Genomic DNA, 19,228 nt, shown 5'->3' with positions numbered 1-19,228 from the left:
ACAGGGCTAAGAAGCAGCAGCTCCACGGAATAAAGGAATAAAGAAAGAACACCACGACCACCTGTCCTGTACCAATGGCCCAGCAGGCAGAGGCTGGGCCAGGGCAGGCTACCACACTGGTGCTACAGGTGCAGCCACCCTCAGAACTAGAGTAAGGTTGGCTCCCCACAAAGAAGCAACAACTACACCTCCCTGGTGGTGTGGCAGGAAAACCCAAAACCTGTACAGAGAATTAGACAGCTTTTTCCACGACACATTTATATACACCCAACGTTCAAAGTTGATGTCTAGAAGACACCAGCTCAGAAGTGGGACTGCAGTGGGTCTGTGAACATTTGCACAAACGTGCCAAGAACATGGATATGGCAGAAACAGAGAGGAGACCCCAGGAAGCTGAGGAGCACTCCCCTGGGACGCAATACATGGTGCAGGCAGCAGCAGCCACATTTGTTCTCACACTTTCCTGACGGCACTCCCTGCCCCAGAGACCTGATGGCGTGGGCAATGTGTTAATGAGGGGAGCAGCCAGACCCTGGACAAGGTAGCACAGAGCCCCAGGGGGAGGCTGAGAGGAATAGCCCTGACCCACAGAATGCGTTTGTAGCAAGGATGGCAATCAGGGTCCTGGCAATGACTGCCAAGAGGTAGCTCACCTGGAACCAGTCTGCATAGGATGGGAACACAGAGGGGCCCTCCAGCGCAGCCTGACGCACAACCAGGAACGCAGTGACCATGCTGTCCAGGTCGCAGCTCTCAAATGCACGGGCCAATAATCGAGTGACCCAATCTAGGAGGGAATCTCTGGTCATGGCTGGCAGACCATGACATGCAGTAAAATAAAATGCATACATTCTGCTGGAGGTAGAGCGTGCCAGTTAGGAGGATATACATGCCCCCTGCCACATGCAAGAGACTGGATAATAAGTAACCAGAGCAGCCAAATGCCAACTACATGAGGCTCAGGCAAGCAGTGCTGGCACCACAGGTGGATGACGGGCCCAGATGAGGAGACATGGGGCTCCCAACCAAGTGTACCTTGAACCAACTGCTGTGCTTCAGATGAGCAGATCACCAGCGTAGACACACAGGAGAGTACGTGCTGCCAGTTCACTTCATGTGTTCCCAGAACTTCTTCTAAGTGGCCAATCAACTCCTCTGGACTAAGCATCACAAAAAGCTGAAACAAAAGTTCCCCAACCTGGCTGTCAAAACAAGCCACTCAACAAGCAGCTGGCTCCCCGCATCCACCCCACTTTGCAGCAGACACAACACAGAGTCCAAACCGTGACACTTCTACCCTTGTCAGTGTGGGTAAGGAGGGATTCTCCTTTCAAGGAGAAGATGTTTTGTAAGTTCAGTCTGGGACCCCAGGGATCCAGGTGTGGATGGCTGTGTCTGAGGAGCCTCCTGGCTTTTCTCTCCCCAGACTGGGAGCCACAGAGCCCCGTGGAAACAGTGCCACCCAGCACAGGAGCAGCAGGTCTTAACACTGCATGACACCCACCCTGCGGTACAGACTGCTGAGCAGAGGGTGTGTCTTTGCAAAGCTCCAATCTCTCTGCAATCGAACAGCATCAGAAACTTCATTCAGGAATAAAAACAGACAAAAATGTTAAGTCAGTAATCATGAAAAACTAGGCTATGTTTCAATGTCAAAAAAAACTACCTTGTTTTAATGTGCATTTTTCCCCCCAATTATTAGCAAACATCTATTTGTGAACCATCTTCTGTTATCAAGTATGTTTTTGGCCAATTCCTTGCTGCTAATCCTTTACCATATTTGCTCTATTTTCTAATCCATCAATTAGTTTAATTTTGCTGCTTTTAACCTTTAGCTGTCAATAAGCAATCAGCAATGACGCTGCAAAGCCTGTGTGTGGTTGGAGTGGGCACTGACACCTACCCAAGCCCCTCAGGAGGTGCAATATAGCAACTGCCAAAAGCTTCCATGCGGGCTGCCTGAGGACCCTGCCTGGGCCACCATGCTGCACACACACAAACCCTAGTAGGTAAGGTGTTCATTTCAGCTCCTGAGCAATTGTGAGCACGTGCCATCAACCCAAGGACACTCACTGGGATCTAACATGGCATCAACCACTCCTGAGAAGAGCCTGCAACTATGGTGGACCCTTGAACAGTGTGGGTCCACTTACATGCAGCGTTTTCCTGATACATACAGGACAGCTATGTAAATGTATTCTCTTCCTTATCATGTCTGAATGTTATTTTCTTTTGTCCAGCTGACTCATTCTAATAGCACAGTACATAGTACATGTGCATGCATACAAAATATGTATGTTCACCGAGTGCTGTCACCAGGAAGGCTATTAGTAGTTAGGTTATGGAAAGTCAAAGCTATATGCAGATTTTCAACTGCACCAGAGGTCAGGGTCCCCCACCCACACATCGTCCAGGGACAAACTGTGCATAAGAAAATATTTGTGAAAAAAAAAAAAAAAAAGAAAATATTTGTGATACAGAATTTATTCTAACAACCTAGGAATTCAGTCTAATACCTAGATTTTCAACATCTATTGAGAAAACACCATAAGAAAGGTCACACGTTAAATATATTCCTATTTTAATGAAGATATGGCTAACTGTTCTCCTTCCCATACTTCTTTAATTCTGAGTGTTCTTTATGAGAATGTGTACTTTCAAATGGAAGGGTATCTGATGATAGTGTGTCCTCATGATCTCAGCTGTGTCTGGGGCCCATGCTCCCACGAGGGTCCCCAGAACCCACCTTTCAGCACAGGCTTATGGGTTAGCACCTGAGTCAGAGTATGACTGAAGAATCTCTTTGGACAATCTGTTGATATCATTCTGCCAAACGTGTGTCCACAAAACATGCCAAACCTGCAAACACAGCATTGAGAGGTGCTCAGGGAGAGAGGCCCTCCAGGATCCCAGCAGCACTGACAGTGTCACACACACACACACCACCAACTCCTCAAAGACTACTGTCCAGCAAGGCGGTACAGACCTCAAGGCCCCTAACTCTCAGCTAAAGGGATGCACAGGCTTGCCCAACATGCCACAGACTTCAAGACCAATAAGAAAGGAGTTGCCAAAAAAAAAAAAAAAGAAAGGAGTTGCCCATGGATTAGAGAAGCCGGAAAGGGAAGGCTGGGCCAGTCCACAGCAACCTCTAAACCTCACAAAGCCTCAGTCTCCCCATCTGTGAAATGGGTATCAGGGGCAGCAGGGCAACAGCCATGCTTGTGCAAAGTACCTGGCACACAGAGGCACTCAGATGCCAATGACATCCCGTGACAGGATAAGGAAGGAAGGACAATGGGCAGGTCGTCACTGATGGGTCAGGAGGGACACAGGGTGTCAGGAAGGAAGGACAATGGGCAGGTCGTCACTGATGGGTCAGGAGGGACACAGGGTGTCAGGGCTTCTTGACAGTGGGGTGCCGAGGGCACTTCTGTGTGTCAGTCAGAGTCACCAACAGTTCGGCCCATTCCTCAGGAAGAAAACCCCAGGGAGAAGAATAGCCCAGTCACATGAGCCATGAGGAGACACCAGGCAGGAGGGGTGCTGCTGGCCCTCCTGGGGGACAGAACCAGGATGAAAACCCCCATGTGCCAGGAGGGCAGCCACCCAGACCAGTCTGGTTTTATTGTAAATACTGACAATTAAATAAGCAACTTAAAAAGAGGGGCTCTAGGGTGGCAGTCAGCTAGGTGTGCGACTAGTTTTGGCCCAGGTCATGAGATCCAGCCCTGCGTTGGGCTCCGTGCTCAGTGGAAACTCTGCTTGGAACTCTCTCCCTCTCCCTCTGCCCCTCCCCACTGCACTCGCTCACTCTCTCAAATAGATAAATCATTTTTTAAAAAAGGAAACTTAAAAAGGAAAAAACATATCTAGTCATGATCTGACTCTCAGGACATAAGCTCGAGCAATGCAGTCAGGCGTGTTACAAAAACACAGAAAATTTAGGAAACAAAGCAATATTGCATCAACAGTTGCAGTGAAGTACAGAATTGGACAGTATGTCTAGGATCACTGGAGTACTGACAGGAGCAAAGCCACGTTTGCAAGGCCTGAGGATGCTAGAAAACTTCCCCGGTTTCCCCGGCCGGTCTCATCCCACATCACTGTGAAGCAAACCCAATACCCCAACGACCAATCCCAGCATGTACCTTCAAGAGCCACAGAGAGAGAAAGCTAACATAGTGAGTATAAGTGCCGACCTTGGGGGGCACAGAAGACTCAGCGGGAAGAAAGGGCATGGGGGGCAGGCACGAGGAGCATGCCCAGACAGGGACAAGGTCGCTCCCAGGGAGCCATGGGTAGAACAAGGGGCACATCACAACCCGTAGGAATCTGGTCTCAGACTAGGAGTGCAGACCCCGAGGTGAGAGAGGATTCACACAGAAAGGAGGCCTGCCTCTTGCCTCATCTTCAGAGGGAACAGGCAGACCACAGGGCTTCTAGAGCTTTCCAGCGATCATTCTCACAGGATGTCATCACAATGGCAGAACGTATGTTCAGGAATCAGCCACTGATACTTCAGGAGTGTTTCAAATACATAGGACCTTTAAGACAGTAGGCACCACCCCATAAACATGACCAGCAGGCCTGCCCCCAGGACATACCAGCACTTCACCGCCTTGTACACTGGGGATTCGTCCTGCAGGCCAGTGGCCAAAGCCTCGAGAGCAACTGAGGACAGATGGTGGGAAGAGAAAACACATCAACTCAGCATCAAAGTCCAGCAAAAATGGGATCCCTGGGTGGCGCAGCAGTTTGGCGCCTGCCTTTGGCCCAGGGCGCGATCCTGGAGACCCGGGATCGAATCCCACATCAGGCTCCCGGTGCATGGAGCCTGCTTCTCCCTCTGCCTGTGTCTCTGCCTCTCTCTCTCTCTCTGTGTGACTATCATAAATAAATAAAAATTAAAAAAAAAAAAAAAAAAGTCCATCAAAAATGATCCCTGACCAGGTATCACCAGACAAATCAGGTAATGATTTCCAAATAACAGACCTTGTAGCCCTTCTAAGCGCCCCAAAGGTACAAGTCCTCCAAGCATCCTAAAGGTACCAAAGACTCAAGTCTTTTTTTTTTTTTTTTTTTTTTTTTAAGACTCAAGTCTTTTAAAGCAATGGAAACAGAGACAGTAAACCACTTCCCTAATTCACCGTTAAACTGGTTATCATTTACAGCTCTGGAGATTAAATGCATAGCCACCAAGAACTAAAACCCAGGAGAAGCAGTAGAGGCTAAGTTCAGGTGAATACTTGAAGTGGAAAGGCAGGAAACCCTGAGAATCCCTAATAAGCAAACTAGCTCTTGCCCAGTCTGGAGAATACAGCACATGACTCACAGATCAGCATCCTCCGAAGCACCGCAACGGCGAGCTGTCAAAATAGAACACAAGAGTCACTGTCACTCACCTCCGTGCATCACCCAAACCAGCGGTCACCCCACGGGAAAATGAGAAAGTGCCTCCACACGGTACCCCGAACTAGGGAGACTCTGCCAGTGAAAAGGCAGACTTTCTGAAAGAATCCACTGCGATCCCCAGGACCTCTCTCAGCATGGCCCAGGGCCATGACCACACAGTGCTGGCCTCCCACAGCCCCTGGTTCACGGGGTTGGTGTAGAGTTCTGCTGCTAAAAAGCTCTCTTCTCCCTTCCCTCAGATTCTGGGCTGTGGTAAACACCTTCACCCTTAAGAACCGTGCAAACTAGAACATGGCAGGGGATGCTTCTGCTTTGTTCCACTTCCTCACGCCCACCAGACGTAGGGAATGACAGTACTCATGAAGCACCCCAGGAAAGTAACAGAACAAATTTCCTATCAAACCTTATAGACTGAAATGTGGGGCCAATGGTCCAGGAACTTCCACTTCTGTAATGAGCCAATTCCAGACTCTTCACATTTACTTTTCCTCCTACCTGCGCCATCCGTTCAGGCTCCATGTTTCTTCTTGGATCTGAGATTTGCTGAAATCCTCTCAAAACAAACAATTGCACAAAATCTGAAAACCACAAAACCCAATTATTCAGATGCACTGTGGTCTCCAAACAGTTGTGGATCATGTTGAATACCTGCTTCCCAACAACTGGAAGGGTGAGGACCCATATCAGCCCATCCCACTCCACACTCCACACACAAAGCAAAGCAACCCAAACCCTGCCTGGACCACACTTGGCTTCTTGCCACTCTATGTGAAAGGGAAATACTTATAATCAATCAAGTTTATGGGAAGGGGGATCCCTGGGTGGTGTAGAGGTTTGGCGCCTGCCTTTGGCCCAGGGCGCGATCCTGGAGACCCGGGATCGAATCCCACGTCGGGCTCCCGGTGCATGGAGCCTGCTTCTCCCTCTGCCTGTGTCTCTGCCTCTCTCTCTCTCTCTCTGTGATTATCATAAATAAATAAAAATTAAAAAAAAAAAAAAAGTTTATGGGAAGGATTTTTCTCTTAAAACAAAGTAGTATCTGGGGCACCTGGCTGCCACAGTTGGAAACATGTGACTCTTGATCTTGGAATTAAGTCTGAACCCCACGGTGCCTGGGTAAACTGTCTGCCTTCAGCTCAGGTCATGATCCCAGGGTCCTGGGATTGAGTCCCCATTGGGCTCTCTGATCAGTGGGGAGTCTGCTTCTCCCTCTTCCACTCCCCCTCCTTGTGCTGTCAAATAAATAAAAGAAATATTAAAAAAAAAAAAAAGTCTAAGCCCCATGGTGGATATAGAGATTATTTTTATTTTAAAGATTTTATTTATTTATTCATGAGAGACACAGAGAGATGCAGAGAGATAGAGGCAGAGACACAGGCAGAGGGAGAAGCAGGCTCCAGGCAGGGAGCCCAACATGGGTCTCGATCCTGGGCCTCCAGGATCAGGCCCTGGGGTGAAGGCGGCGCTAAACCGCTGAGCCACCAGGGTTGCCCTAGAGATTACTTTAAACAAAAAGGAGCCAGTGGTTTGGCACCTGCCTTTGGCCCAGGGCGCGATCCTGGAGTCCCGGGATTGAGTCCCGCATCAGGCTCCCAGCATGGAGCCTGCTTCTACCTCTGCCTGTGTCTCTGCCTCTCTCTCTCTCTATGTCTATCATGAATAAATAAAATCTTAAAAAAAAATAAATAAAAATAAAATAAACAAAAAGGAGCATCTAGGGCAGCCCCGGTGGCTCATGGTTTAGAGCCGCCTTCAGCCCAGGGCGGGATCCTGGAGACCCAGGATCAAGTCCACGTGGGGCTCCCTGCATTCTCCCTCTGCCTGTGTCTCTGCCTCTATGTCTCTCATGAATAAATAAATAAAATCTAAAAAAAAAAAAAAAAAAAAGGAGCATCTAAGGTTCTCATACGGATTGTCTCTCCAGCCAATCTCCTAAACAATGTAAGGGCTGTGTACAAGGACCCAAAAACATATTCTGGGGAACAAGGCAGGAAACTATCTAAGCCCATACTAGAGGATTCAGGAACTGTAAGGAGCTCATATTCATCACCAAGAAAGTTGTAGGAAAAAGGAACACATCTTTTGCAACGTGAAAAAATTCATTAAAAAGATAAAATAAAAAATAAAAAATAAATGAAAAAATTCATAAGCTAACTAATGAACATTCCACATCTCATCTAATATTTTATTTGTAGATTTCATTCTTCAGGTATTACTGGCAATGGCAAGAATCTGCTGGCTCAGAGAAGAGCCAGCGACAAGGCCCACTCTAAGGGAGGCACCCAGAAAAACACAAGTGGGACAAAAGGATAGTCACTCTGAGCTGCTGCCCAAGATGGCATGGCGCTTCTGCCCTCTCCCTGAATCTGACGTTTAGATCAAGCCGTGAGCTCGGCACACTTGCCAGGTAATACTTTCCTTCTCCTGGGCACCTTTTAAAATAACCACTTAGAGTTTGAGCTCACAAAAGGTCCGTGACCTCAGGCGCGACCACCTTCTAAGGAACAGGTGCTTGCTGTCTATCTCCCACTTGCTTGTGAGCTTTTCTGCTCATTTTACCCCCCCTTTTCTGGGATCTGAAAGTAACAAATTCCTATGACTTGATTTCCTTTCCCCGAGTGGACTGAAGCTGCACATCCAATCAACATGGCTCTAGAGGTTTTCACTTCCCCAGAGTGGGAGCTCAGATGCTGCAGAAGCTACCTGCCAACCCCATGTGTGTAGCTTGTGCCTCCCAATTCAGCAGGTCATAGTCTGCATATTTTAAACATACCAGCTATAGGCCCCCAAACACAGTGGGTCAACAGACTGACTTTATTAAAGCGTGCACATTGTTCAAGCGCAAGCTGATACAGGCACCAGGTCCAGACTGGGCTGGTTTTGTTCCAAGTTCCCACATGAGTGATGTGGGGCTGTCCTGTTTCTCAGACTGTCGCAACAAAAAGTATTCCCACAGATCTACACTTTGCCCGTGAACCTGTCCCTGGTGTGAACTTACCAGAAAGCATAGCCTGGGCGATGTCCGTGTGCTGAGTGGACACTTCCATCTGCTCACACAGAAGGCACAGGTCCCTGAAGAGCCACGCCACTATGGCCTGTGTGTCAGCATGACTAGGGACAAAGCACACTGCTCACCATCACTCCATCACATATCAGGCCCTTTTCTTCCACGTTCATTTCACTAGAAAGCCTGAGCACTGAGAACCAGCTGGCAGCCATCTGAGCCATTCCCAGAAGTCACAACAGGGCCTGCTGACACATGAGCGGTGTCAGGGAGACCACTACTGACATTAAAAATAATCATCATCAAAAAGCTTATTTGGAATAGCTAACTACTACTCAAGGGGGGGGGGGGGGTCAGTAAGAGTAAAATAACAAAACAGCAGCAGTTTCAGGACACCTGGGTGACTCAGAAAGTGAGCATCTGCCTTTGACTCAGGTCATGAACCCTCAGTCCTGGAACAGAGTTCCTCTCCCACTGCCTCTGCCCACTGCTCATGCTCTCTCAAATAAAATCTTTTAAGAAAAACCTTTTCGGGGATCCGTGGGTGGCTCAGCGGTTTAGCACCTGCCTTTGACCCAGGGTGTGATCCTGGAGTCCCAGGATCGAGTCCCACTTTGGGCTCCCTGCATGGAGCCTGTTTCTCCCTCTGCCTGTGTCTCTGCCTCTCTCTGTCTCTCATGAATAAATAAATAAAATCTGGGATCCCTGAGTGGCGCAGCGGTTTAGCGCCTGCCTTTGGCCCAGGGCGCGATCCTGGAGACCCGGGATCGAATCCCACGTCGGGCTCCCAGTGCACGGAGCCTGCTTCTCCCTCTGCCTGTGTCTCTGCCTCTCTCTCTCACTGTGTGCCTATCATAAAAAATAAAAAATGAAAAATAAATAAATAAAATCTTTAAAAAAAATTTTCTAGAAAGTTTATTTTTATTTTTGTTTTTTTTGTAAACTCTATACCCGACATTGGGCTTGAACTCACAACCCTGAAATCAAGAGTTCATGCTCTTCCAACTGAGCCAGGCAGGTGCCCCTTTTCTAATTTTTTTTTTTTTTTAAGATTTTATTTATTTATTCATAAGAGACACAGAGAGAAAAAAAAAAAAAAAAGAGAGAGACACAGAGAGAGAGAGGCAGAGACACAGGCAGAAGGAGAAGCAGGCTCCAAGCAAGGAGCCTGATATGGGACTCAAACCTGGGAATCCGGGATCACACCCTGAGCCAAAGGCAGGTACTCAACCGCTGAGCCACTCAGGCATCCCTAATTATTATTTTTTTTATTTTATTGATTGAGAGAGACAGAAATAGCACAAGCAGAGGGCGAGGCAAAGAGAGAAGCAGACTCCCTGCTGAGCAGAGGAGCCTGACCTGGGGCTCAATCTTAAGACCCTCAGACCATGACCCAACCCAAAGTTAGACACTTAATCGACTGATTAAGTCGAAGAATAAAAACACCAAGGTGCCTAATTTTTAAAAATATTTTATCATAGGGGCACCTGGCTGGCTCAGGTAGTATAAGCCAGCATATGACTCTTGATCTCAGAATTGTGAGTTCAAGCCCCAACACTGGGTGTAGAGATTACTTAAAAATAAAATCTTAAAAAAAAAAAAAAATTATCCCACGATATCTTATACAAAGAAAATGTTTCAAGCTTGTGCATGACAAAGACTTGGATCATAATAATGTTCTCTTCAAATAATGAAGTAAGAGGGATGTCTGGGTGGCTCAGCGGTTGAGCATCTGCCTTCAGCTCAGGGTGTGATCCTGGAGTCCCGGGATCAAGTCCCACATCGGGCTCCCTGCATGGAGCCTCCTTCTCTCTCTGCCTATGTCTCTGCCTCTCTCTCTCTCTCTGTCTCTCATAAATAAAAATCTTAAAAATCTTTAAAAAGGAAGGAAGGGAGGGAGGGAGGGAGGGAGGAAAAGAAGAAAGAAAGAAAGAAAGAAAGAAAGAAAGAAAGAAAGAAAGAAAGAAAGAAAGAAAGAAAGAAAGAAAGAAAGAAAGAAAAGGAAAAGGAAAAAAAGGAAAAGGAAAAGGAAAAGGAAAGAAAGAAAAGAAATCTTTAAAAAAAAAAAAAAAGGGATGCCTCGGTGGCTCAGCAGTTGGGCGTCTGCCTTCAGCTCAGGTCATGATCCTGGGATCCGGGATCGAGTCCCACATCGGGCTCCCTGTGAAGAGCCTGCTTCTCCATCTGCCTGTGTCTCTGCCTCTCTCTCTCTCTCAGTCTGTGTCTTTCATGAATAAATAAATAAATCTTAAAAAAAAAAAAAAAAAAAAAAAAGGAAGAGAATCTCTCAGTGATTTTTGGCTTTGATATATAAATAAGTCATAATACACTAGACTACGAAAAAGAAGTCATATATTACTAAGGTAATGTTAAATTCTCACCGATACACTACCTTTCCAACAGCTCCTGGAGGCTCACAATGTTTTGTACATGAAGATGCCACACAGCTTCAAGCAACAAAAAATTCTGAAGAAAAAAATAGTACTATGAGTCCTTCATGCACACATTTTCCTACAAAATGTATAGCCTGTACACTATTAAAAATTAAGTGGAGTAGGGGGATCCCTGGGTGGTTCAGTGGTTTAGTGCCTGCCACTGGCTCAGGGCGTGATCCTGGAGTCCCGGGATCAAGTCCCACGTCGGGCTACCTGCATGGAGCCTGCTTCTCCCTCTGCCTGTCTGTCTGTCTGTCTCTCTCTCTCTGTCTCTCATGAATAAATAGATAAATAAAATCTTTAAAAAAAAAATTAAGTGGAGTAACAAGCACAACCTAAGACACATACTCGATCGCTTTGACTAAAAACTCACCAAGCCTTCAGACACTCATTAGCATCCTTCATCTCCCCACCTGCCAGCATCCTGCCCAGGCTCTAAGTTAACCTGCTTCTAGGACTTTCTCCACTGTGGCTGAAATGAGATTCCAAAATGTAAACTGGACATGTCAATCTCTTCTCTGGAACTCCGTGGTGGCTCTTGGCAGTTTCCAGAACAAGTTCAGACTCTTGGACTCAGCACAGGAGCATTGTAACCATGTTTGTGTCTCTCTTATTCTCCTACCCCAGCAAGGTCCTCCCTTTGGAAGCTCGGACACCCTTGCCCCCAGGACATCTTGCTCAAGTCAGCTCTATGCCCTAATGCCTACTTTGTCCTGTTCTTCACCCAACAATATGGCACTCTTCCTTCACATGCCATGCGCCTGCCAGTACTCTTAAAAAGCCTCTTGTAGGACCCTCCGACCCCCTGCTCTTGCCTCGACACCTGTGGACCTTAAGTTCTTTCAACTATTCAAAAATCTATAAACCTACTGAATTCAAAATGTTTCATAGAAGAATAAAAATAACTTTTCATATTATAATTTTCTAGCTTACTACAATGGAAAATTATTCATAATTATACATAAGAAGAAAGAACGTGGGCAGCCTTGGTCGCGCAGAGGTTTAGCGCCGCCCGCAGCCCAGGGTGTGATCCTGGAGACCCGAGATCGAGTCCCACGTCGGGCTCCATGCAAGGAGCCTGCTTCTCCCTCGGCCTGTGTCTCTGCCTCTCTCTGTCTCTCATGAATAAATAAACAAAATCTTAAAAAAAAAAAAAAAAAGAAGAAGAAGAAGAAGAAGAGAAGAACATGTTTCTGTGGTACATTCTAACAAATACTACTAATGATGGGTGAATATTGGCAAATATGGTAATTAAAGGTACTTTTTACCACCCATAGAGGCATTTGCTAAATGCTTTCCCCGCCCCCCCGACTCTGATTAATGAGATGCTTAAGAATCCCTAAGATCTCCCTCTGCCTATGTCTCTGCCTCTCTCTCTCTCTCTGTCTCTCATGAATAAATAAATAAAATCTTTAAAAAAAAAAAAAAAAGAACACGGCTTGAGAAACCTCTAGAGTCAGAATTACAATGTGAAATTTACCTGTACTTCCCGTAGTTCTTGACAGAAGGAGAAACGAGAGAACATACTATGTGCTAATAAATACTGAGCCACCTCCAGCACAGAAGACAGTTTCTTCTGAAAAGAGAGATTAAATCTTTAAAAAAAAAAAAAAAAAAAAAGAAGCAAATACCTGAAACAACATTATAGAAATGTCTTATTTTCCCAAATAGCTTAAAGTAATGAGTAAGCACAGTTAGTTTATCACCGTGTCTTACCCTTTGCTCTGCGTTCAGCAGGACCCTGTGGGTGGGTTCACCATTAGAACTACAGATCTGCATGATGCTGGAGGCAACTGTCTGGCTGGACAGCACAGCCACTGGGACACCCAGTCTCGAGGCTTGATCTCGTAAAGCAGAGCCTTAAAGACAGAATAGACATTTTCCTTAAGAAGACATCCAGATGGCCGACACAGGTAAATATGCTCAACACCATTCAATCATCATCAGTGAAGTGCTATTCAAAGCACAAGGAGATGTCACCTCACAACTTTCACAATGGCTAGTCTCAAAAACATACAAAGCAAACTGCTGGCAAGGATGTGGAAAAAAAGAACCCAGGGATCCCTGGGTGGCGCAGCGGTTTGGCGCCTGTCTTTGGCCCAGGGCGCGATCCTGGAGACCCGGGATCGAATCCCACATCGGGCTCCCGGTGCATGGAGCCTGCTTCTGTCTCTGCCTCTGCCTCTCTCTCTCTCTCTCTCTCTCTCTCTCTCTGTGACTATCATAAATAAAATTAAAAAATTAAAAAAAAAAAAAAAAGAAAAAAAAAAGGAAAAAAAGAACCCTTGTGGGATGTTGGTGGGAATGCAAACTGATGCAGCCACTGTGAAAAATAGTATGGAAGTTTCTCAAAAATTACGGGTGCCTGGGTGGCTCCGTGGTGGAGCGTCTGCCTTCAGCTCAGGGCGTGATCCCAGGGTCCTGGGATGGAGCCCCACATCGAGTTCCCTTCATGGAGCCTGCTTCTCCCTCTGCCTGTGCCTCTGCCTCTCCCTCTCTGTGTGTCTCTCATGAATAAATAAAATCTTTAATAAATAAGTAAATAAAATCTTTAAAAAAATTAAAAACAGAATTATTATATGATCCAGTAATTCTACTACCCAAAGAAAACAAAAAACTAGTTCAAAAACATGTATACACTCCAATATTTATGGCAGCATTACTTTTTTTTTTTTAAGATTTTATTTATTCATGAGAAACACAGAGAGAGAGAATGGCAGAGTGTGTACACAGGCAGAGGGAGAAGCAGGCCCCATGCAGGAAGCCTGATGTGGGACTTGATCCCCAGTCTCCAGGATCAGGCCCTGGGCTGAAGGCAGCGCTAAACCACTAAGCCACCCAGGCTGCCCTTAAGAGATATTTTAAACAAATTAATGAATTAGTTGATATGTTTCTGAAATGATAGTCATTTCGTAATAAAAATGTGAATGGCCAGAAAATAACTTATTTCTTTGTTATCCCCAAAGAACTTCCCCAATCTCATATCCTCACATTGAAATATCCTGAAATATTCTTAAACCTAGAAATATCCTTCTGTCAATGAGGTACTTTTATGGTCCCATGTTTTTCCAAGGGACACTTTGGTTCCTCCTGCTTCTCCAGTCCTACGTTGAGGTCAAACACTGTTTTTAAATAACAACTTCAGGGGCAGCCCCGGTGGCGCAGCGGTTTAGCACCGCCTGTAGCAGCCCAGGGTGATCCGGGAGACCCAGGATCGATCCCACATTAAGGCTTCCTGCATGGAGCCTGCTTCTCCCTCTGACTGTGCACTGCCTCTCTCATTCGCTCTCTCTGTAATGAATAAATAAATATCTTTAAAAAATAAGATAAATAAATAAATAATAACAACTTCAAACCACCCCACAATCAAGTCATAAAAACGAACATCCAATTCATAAGCTCCTGTAGGCTCACAATGTTTTTGTACATGAAGATGCCACACAGCTTGCAAGCACAAAAAATTCAGAAGAAAAAACTTCGAACTATAAGATCCTTCATGCACACATTTTCCTACAAAATGTAATAGCCTGTACACTAATAAAATTAAGTGGAGTAGGGGATCCCTGGGTGGTTCAGTGGTTTAGTGCCTGCCACTGGCTCAGGCGTGATCCTTGAGTCCCGGGATCAAGTCCCACGTCGGGCTAACCTGCATGGAGCCTGCTTCTCCCTCAGCCGTGTCTGTCTGTCCCATTCTCTCTCTCTCTGTCTCTCATGAAATAAATAGAAAAATAAAAACTTTAAAAAAAAAATACGTGGATAAACAAGCACAACCTAAGACACATACTCGATCGGCTTTACTAAAATAACTCACCAAGCCTTCATACACACAATAGCATTCCTTCAACTCCCCACCTGCCTAGCATCCTGCCCAGGCTCTAAGTTAACCTCTTCTAGTAGCTTTCTCCACTGGTGGCTGAAATGAGATTCCAAAATGTAAACTGGACATGTCAATCTCTTCTCTGGAACTCCGTGGTGGCTCTTGGCAGTTTCCAGAACAAGTTCAGACTCTTGGACTCAGCACAGGAGCATTGTAACCATGTTTGTGTCTCTCTTATTCTCCTACCCCAGCAAGGTCCTCCCTTTGGAAGCTCGGACACTCCTTGCCCCCAGGACATCTTGCTCAAGTCAGGGCTCTATTGCCCTAATGCTACTTTGTCCTGTCTTCACCCAACAATATGGCACTCTTCCTTCACATGCCATGCGCCTGCCAGTACTCTTAAAAAGCCTCTTGTAGGACCCTCCGACCCCCTGCTCTTGCCTCGACACCTGTGGACCTTAAGTTCTTTCAACTATTCAAAAATCTATAAACCTACTGAATTCAAAATGTTTCATAGAAGAATAAAAATAACTTTCATATTATAATTTCTAGCTTACTACAATGGAAAATTATTCATAATTATACATAAGAAGAAAGAACGTGGGCAGCCTTGGTCGCGCAGAGGTTAGCGCCGCCCGCAGCCCAGGGTGTGATCCTGGAGACCCGAGATCGAGTCCCACGACCGGGGCTCCATGCAAGGACCTGCTTCTCTTCCCTCGGCCTGTGTCTCTGCCTCTCTCTGTCTCTCATGAATAAATAAACAAAATCTTAAAAAAAAAAAAAAACAAGAAGAAGAAGAAGAAGAGAGAAGAACATGTTTTCTGTGGTACATTTCTAACAAATACTACTAATGATGGGTGAATATTGGCAAATATGGTAATTAAAGGTACTTTTTACCACCCATGAGAGGCATTTGCTAAATGCTTTCCCCGCCCCCGCCGACTCAGATTAATGAAGATGCTTAAGAATCCCTAAGATCTCCCTCTGCCTATGTCTCTGCCTCTCTCTCTCTCTCTGTCTCTCATGAATAGAATAAATAAAATCTTTAAAAAAAAAAAAAAAAAGAACACGGCTTGAGAAACCTCTAGAGTCAGAATTTACAATGTGAAATTTACCATGTACTTCCCGTAGTTCTTGACAGAAGGAGAAACGAGAGAACATACTATTGGCTAATAAATACTGATGCCACCTCCAGCACAGAAGACAGTTTCTTCTGAAAAGAGAGATTAAATCTTTAAAAAAAAAAAAAAAAAAAAAAGAAGCAAATACCTGAAACAACATTATAGAAATGTCTTATTTTCCCAAATAGCTTAAAGTAATGAGTAAGCACAGTTAGTTTATCACCGTGTCTTACCCTTGCTCTGCGTTCAGCAGGACCCTGTGGGTGGGTTCACCATTAGAACTACAGATCTGCATGAATGCTGGAGGCAACTGTCTGGCTGGACAGCACAGCCACTGGGACACCCAGTCTCGAGGCTTGATCACGTAAAGCAGAGCCTTAAAGACAGAATAGACATTTTCCTTAAGAAGACATCCAGATGGCCGACACAGGTAAATATGCTCAACACCATTCAGATCATCATCAGTGAAGTGCTATTCAAAGCACAAGGAGATGTCACCTCACAACTTTCACAATGGCTAGTCTCAAAAACATACAAAGCAAACTGCTGGCAAGGATGTGGAAAAAAAGAACCCAGGGATCCCTGGGTGGCGCAGCGGTTTGGCGCCTGTCTTTGGCCCAGGGCGCGATCCTGGAGACCCGGATCGAATCCCACATCGGGGCTCCCGTGCATGGAGCCTGCTTCTGTCTCTGCCTCTGCCTCTCTCTCTCTCTCTCTCTCTCTCTCTCTCTCTGTGACTATCATAAATAAAATTAAAAAATTAAAAAAAAAAAAAAAAAGAAAAAAAAAAGGAAAAAAAGAAACCTTGTGGGATGTTGGTGGGAATGCAAACTGATGCAGCCACTGTGAAAAATAGTATGGAAGTTTCTCAAAAATTAACGGTGCCTTGGGTGGCTCCGTGGTGGAGCGTCTGCCTACAGCTCAGGGCGTGAATCCCAGGGTCCTTGGATGTGAGCCCCCAACGAGTTTCCCTTCATGGATCCTGCTTCTTCGCTCTGCCTGTGCCTTGCCTCTCCCCTTCTCTGTGTGTCTCATCAATGAATTAAATAAAAATCTTTAATAAATAAGTAAATAAAATCTATATTAACAAAAAATAAAAAACAGAATTATTATATTATCCGTATTCAACAACACAAAGAAAAACCAAAAACTAGAGTTTCAAAAACATTAAACACTCCAATATTTTATGGCAGCATTACTTTTTTTTTTTTTTAAGAGTTTATTAATTCATGAGAAACACAAGAGAGAGAGAATGGCAGATTGAGTATCACGAGGCATAGGGAGAAGCAGGGGCCCCATGCAGGAAGCCTTGAATGTGGGACTTGATACCCAGTCTTCCAGGATCCAGGCGCCTGGGCTGAAGGCATACGCGTAAACCACTACGCCACTCCCCGGGCCTGCCCTTAAGAGAATTTTTAAACAATTAATGAATTAGTTGATATGATTTCCTGAAATGATAGTCATATCGTAAAAGAATGTGAATGGCCAGAAAAATAACTTATTTCTTTGTTATCCCCCAAGAGAACTACCCCAAACTCAGTATCCTCACATTGAAAATATCCAGAATATTCTAAACCTAGAAATAAACCCTTCTGTCAATGAGTACTGTTCTGTCCCATGTTTATCCAAGGACACTTTTGAGAATCCACCTGCTTCTCAGTCCCTACGTTTAGATCAAACACTGTATTTAAATAAGCTAACTTCCCCAGGGGCAGCCCGGAGGCGCAGCGGTTTAGCACCGCCTGTATGCAGCCCAGGGTGGTGATCCGGGAGACCGCAGGATCGAGTCCCACGATTATGAGCTTCCCAGCATGGAGGCCTGCTTCTGCTTCTCTCCCTTCTGCCTGTGTGACTCTGCCTCTCCTTTCGCTCTCTCTGAATGAATAAATAAATAAAATCTTTTAAAAATAAATAAATAAATAAATAAATAACAACTTCATAACACCCCAATCAAGTCATAAAAACAGACTTCCAATTCATCACTGACACGGATTGGCAAGCCATAACCTGGAGGCATGTAACTTTTTGCTTAAATTAAAGCAAATCAGGGGATCCCTGGTGGCGCAGCGGGTTTGTTCGCCTGCTTAGCCCGAGGCGGGATCCTGGAGACCCGGGATCGAATCCCACATCGGTCTCCCGGTGGCATGGAGCCTGCTTCTTCCCCTGCCTGTTTCTTCTGCCTCTCTCTTCTCCTCTCTCTGTAATGACTATCAAAAATAAATAATTTAAAAATAAATAAATAATAAATAAATAAAATGTCTTAGTAAAAAAAAAAAAAAAGTAACACGGCTTGAAGAACCTCTAGAAAGTGCAGTAATTAGCACATGGTGAAAATTTACCTGTACTTCCCGTAGTTCGTGTCACGAAGAGAAACGTGGAACATACTATGTGCTATAAATACTGAGCCACCGCCAGCACAGAAGACAGTTTCTTCTGAAAAGAGAGATTAAATCTTTAAAAAAAAAAAAAAAAAAAAAGAAGCAAATACCTGAAACAACATTATAGAAATGTCTTATTTTCCCAAATAGCTTAAAGTAATGAGTAAGCACAGTTAGTTTATCACCGTGTCTTACCCTTTGCTCTGCGTTCAGCAGGACCCTGTGGGTGGGTTCACCATTAGAACTACAGATCTGCATGATGCTGGAGGCAACTGTCTGGCTGGACAGCACAGCCACTGGGACACCCAGTCTCGAGGCTTGATCTCGTAAAGCAGAGCCTTAAAGACAGAATAGACATTTTCCTTAAGAAGACATCCAGATGGCCGACACAGGTAAATATGCTCAACACCATTCAATCATCATCAGTGAAGTGCTATTCAAAGCACAAGGAGATGTCACCTCACAACTTTCACAATGGCTAGTCTCAAAAACATACAAAGCAAACTGCTGGCAAGGATGTGGAAAAAAAGAACCCAGGGATCCCTGGGTGGCGCAGCGGTTTGGCGCCTGTCTTTGGCCCAGGGCGCGATCCTGGAGACCCGGGATCGAATCCCACATCGGGCTCCCGGTGCATGGAGCCTGCTTCTGTCTCTGCCTCTGCCTCTCTCTCTCTCTCTCTCTCTCTCTCTCTCTGTGACTATCATAAATAAAATTAAAAAATTAAAAAAAAAAAAAAAAGAAAAAAAAAAGGAAAAAAAGAACCCTTGTGGGATGTTGGTGGGAATGCAAACTGATGCAGCCACTGTGAAAAATAGTATGGAAGTTTCTCAAAAATTACGGGTGCCTGGGTGGCTCCGTGGTGGAGCGTCTGCCTTCAGCTCAGGGCGTGATCCCAGGGTCCTGGGATGGAGCCCCACATCGAGTTCCCTTCATGGAGCCTGCTTCTCCCTCTGCCTGTGCCTCTGCCTCTCCCTCTCTGTGTGTCTCTCATGAATAAATAAAATCTTTAATAAATAAGTAAATAAAATCTTTAAAAAAATTAAAAACAGAATTATTAT

At 45.3% G+C, this 19,228-nt stretch overlaps 1 protein-coding gene across 8 annotated transcripts in view; it reads right to left on the bottom strand.

Moving 5' to 3' along the window:
- The window catches only part of FANCA (FA complementation group A), a 58,851-nt gene that overhangs the window by 37,021 nt on the left and 2,602 nt on the right, over positions 1-19,228 (bottom strand). For 3 of the 8 annotated variants that reach the window (XM_041771158.1, XM_041771161.1, XM_041771159.1), the window contains exons 1-11: positions 12,571-12,704; positions 12,335-12,430; positions 10,812-10,885; positions 8,414-8,526; positions 5,911-5,993; positions 5,336-5,369; positions 4,608-4,674; positions 2,747-2,859; positions 1,505-1,581; positions 1,036-1,177; positions 654-787 (exon numbers count right to left, since the gene is read on the bottom strand). In XM_041771158.1, the coding sequence (XP_041627092.1) occupies positions 654-787; positions 1,036-1,177; positions 1,505-1,581; positions 2,747-2,859; positions 4,608-4,674; positions 5,336-5,369; positions 5,911-5,993; positions 8,414-8,526; positions 10,812-10,885; positions 12,335-12,430; positions 12,571-12,633 (996 nt within the window). In that variant the 5' untranslated portion in view covers positions 12,634-12,704. Of the gene's footprint in view, positions 1-653; positions 788-1,035; positions 1,178-1,504; positions 1,582-2,746; positions 2,860-4,607; positions 4,675-5,335; positions 5,370-5,910; positions 5,994-8,413; positions 8,665-10,811; positions 11,995-12,334; positions 12,450-12,570; positions 12,705-18,365; positions 18,509-19,228 lie in introns of those variants that run through there. The other 5 variants (XM_041771165.1, XM_041771160.1, XM_041771163.1 and 2 more) reach the window with 5 other exon arrangements.

This window comes from Vulpes lagopus, chromosome 10 (assembly GCF_018345385.1).
Source record: "Vulpes lagopus strain Blue_001 chromosome 10, ASM1834538v1, whole genome shotgun sequence".
Classification (NCBI taxonomy): Eukaryota; Metazoa; Chordata; class Mammalia; order Carnivora; family Canidae; genus Vulpes; species Vulpes lagopus.
The sequence above is the reverse complement of the archived record's forward strand: the minus strand, read 5'-3'. Positions and strand labels throughout refer to the sequence as shown.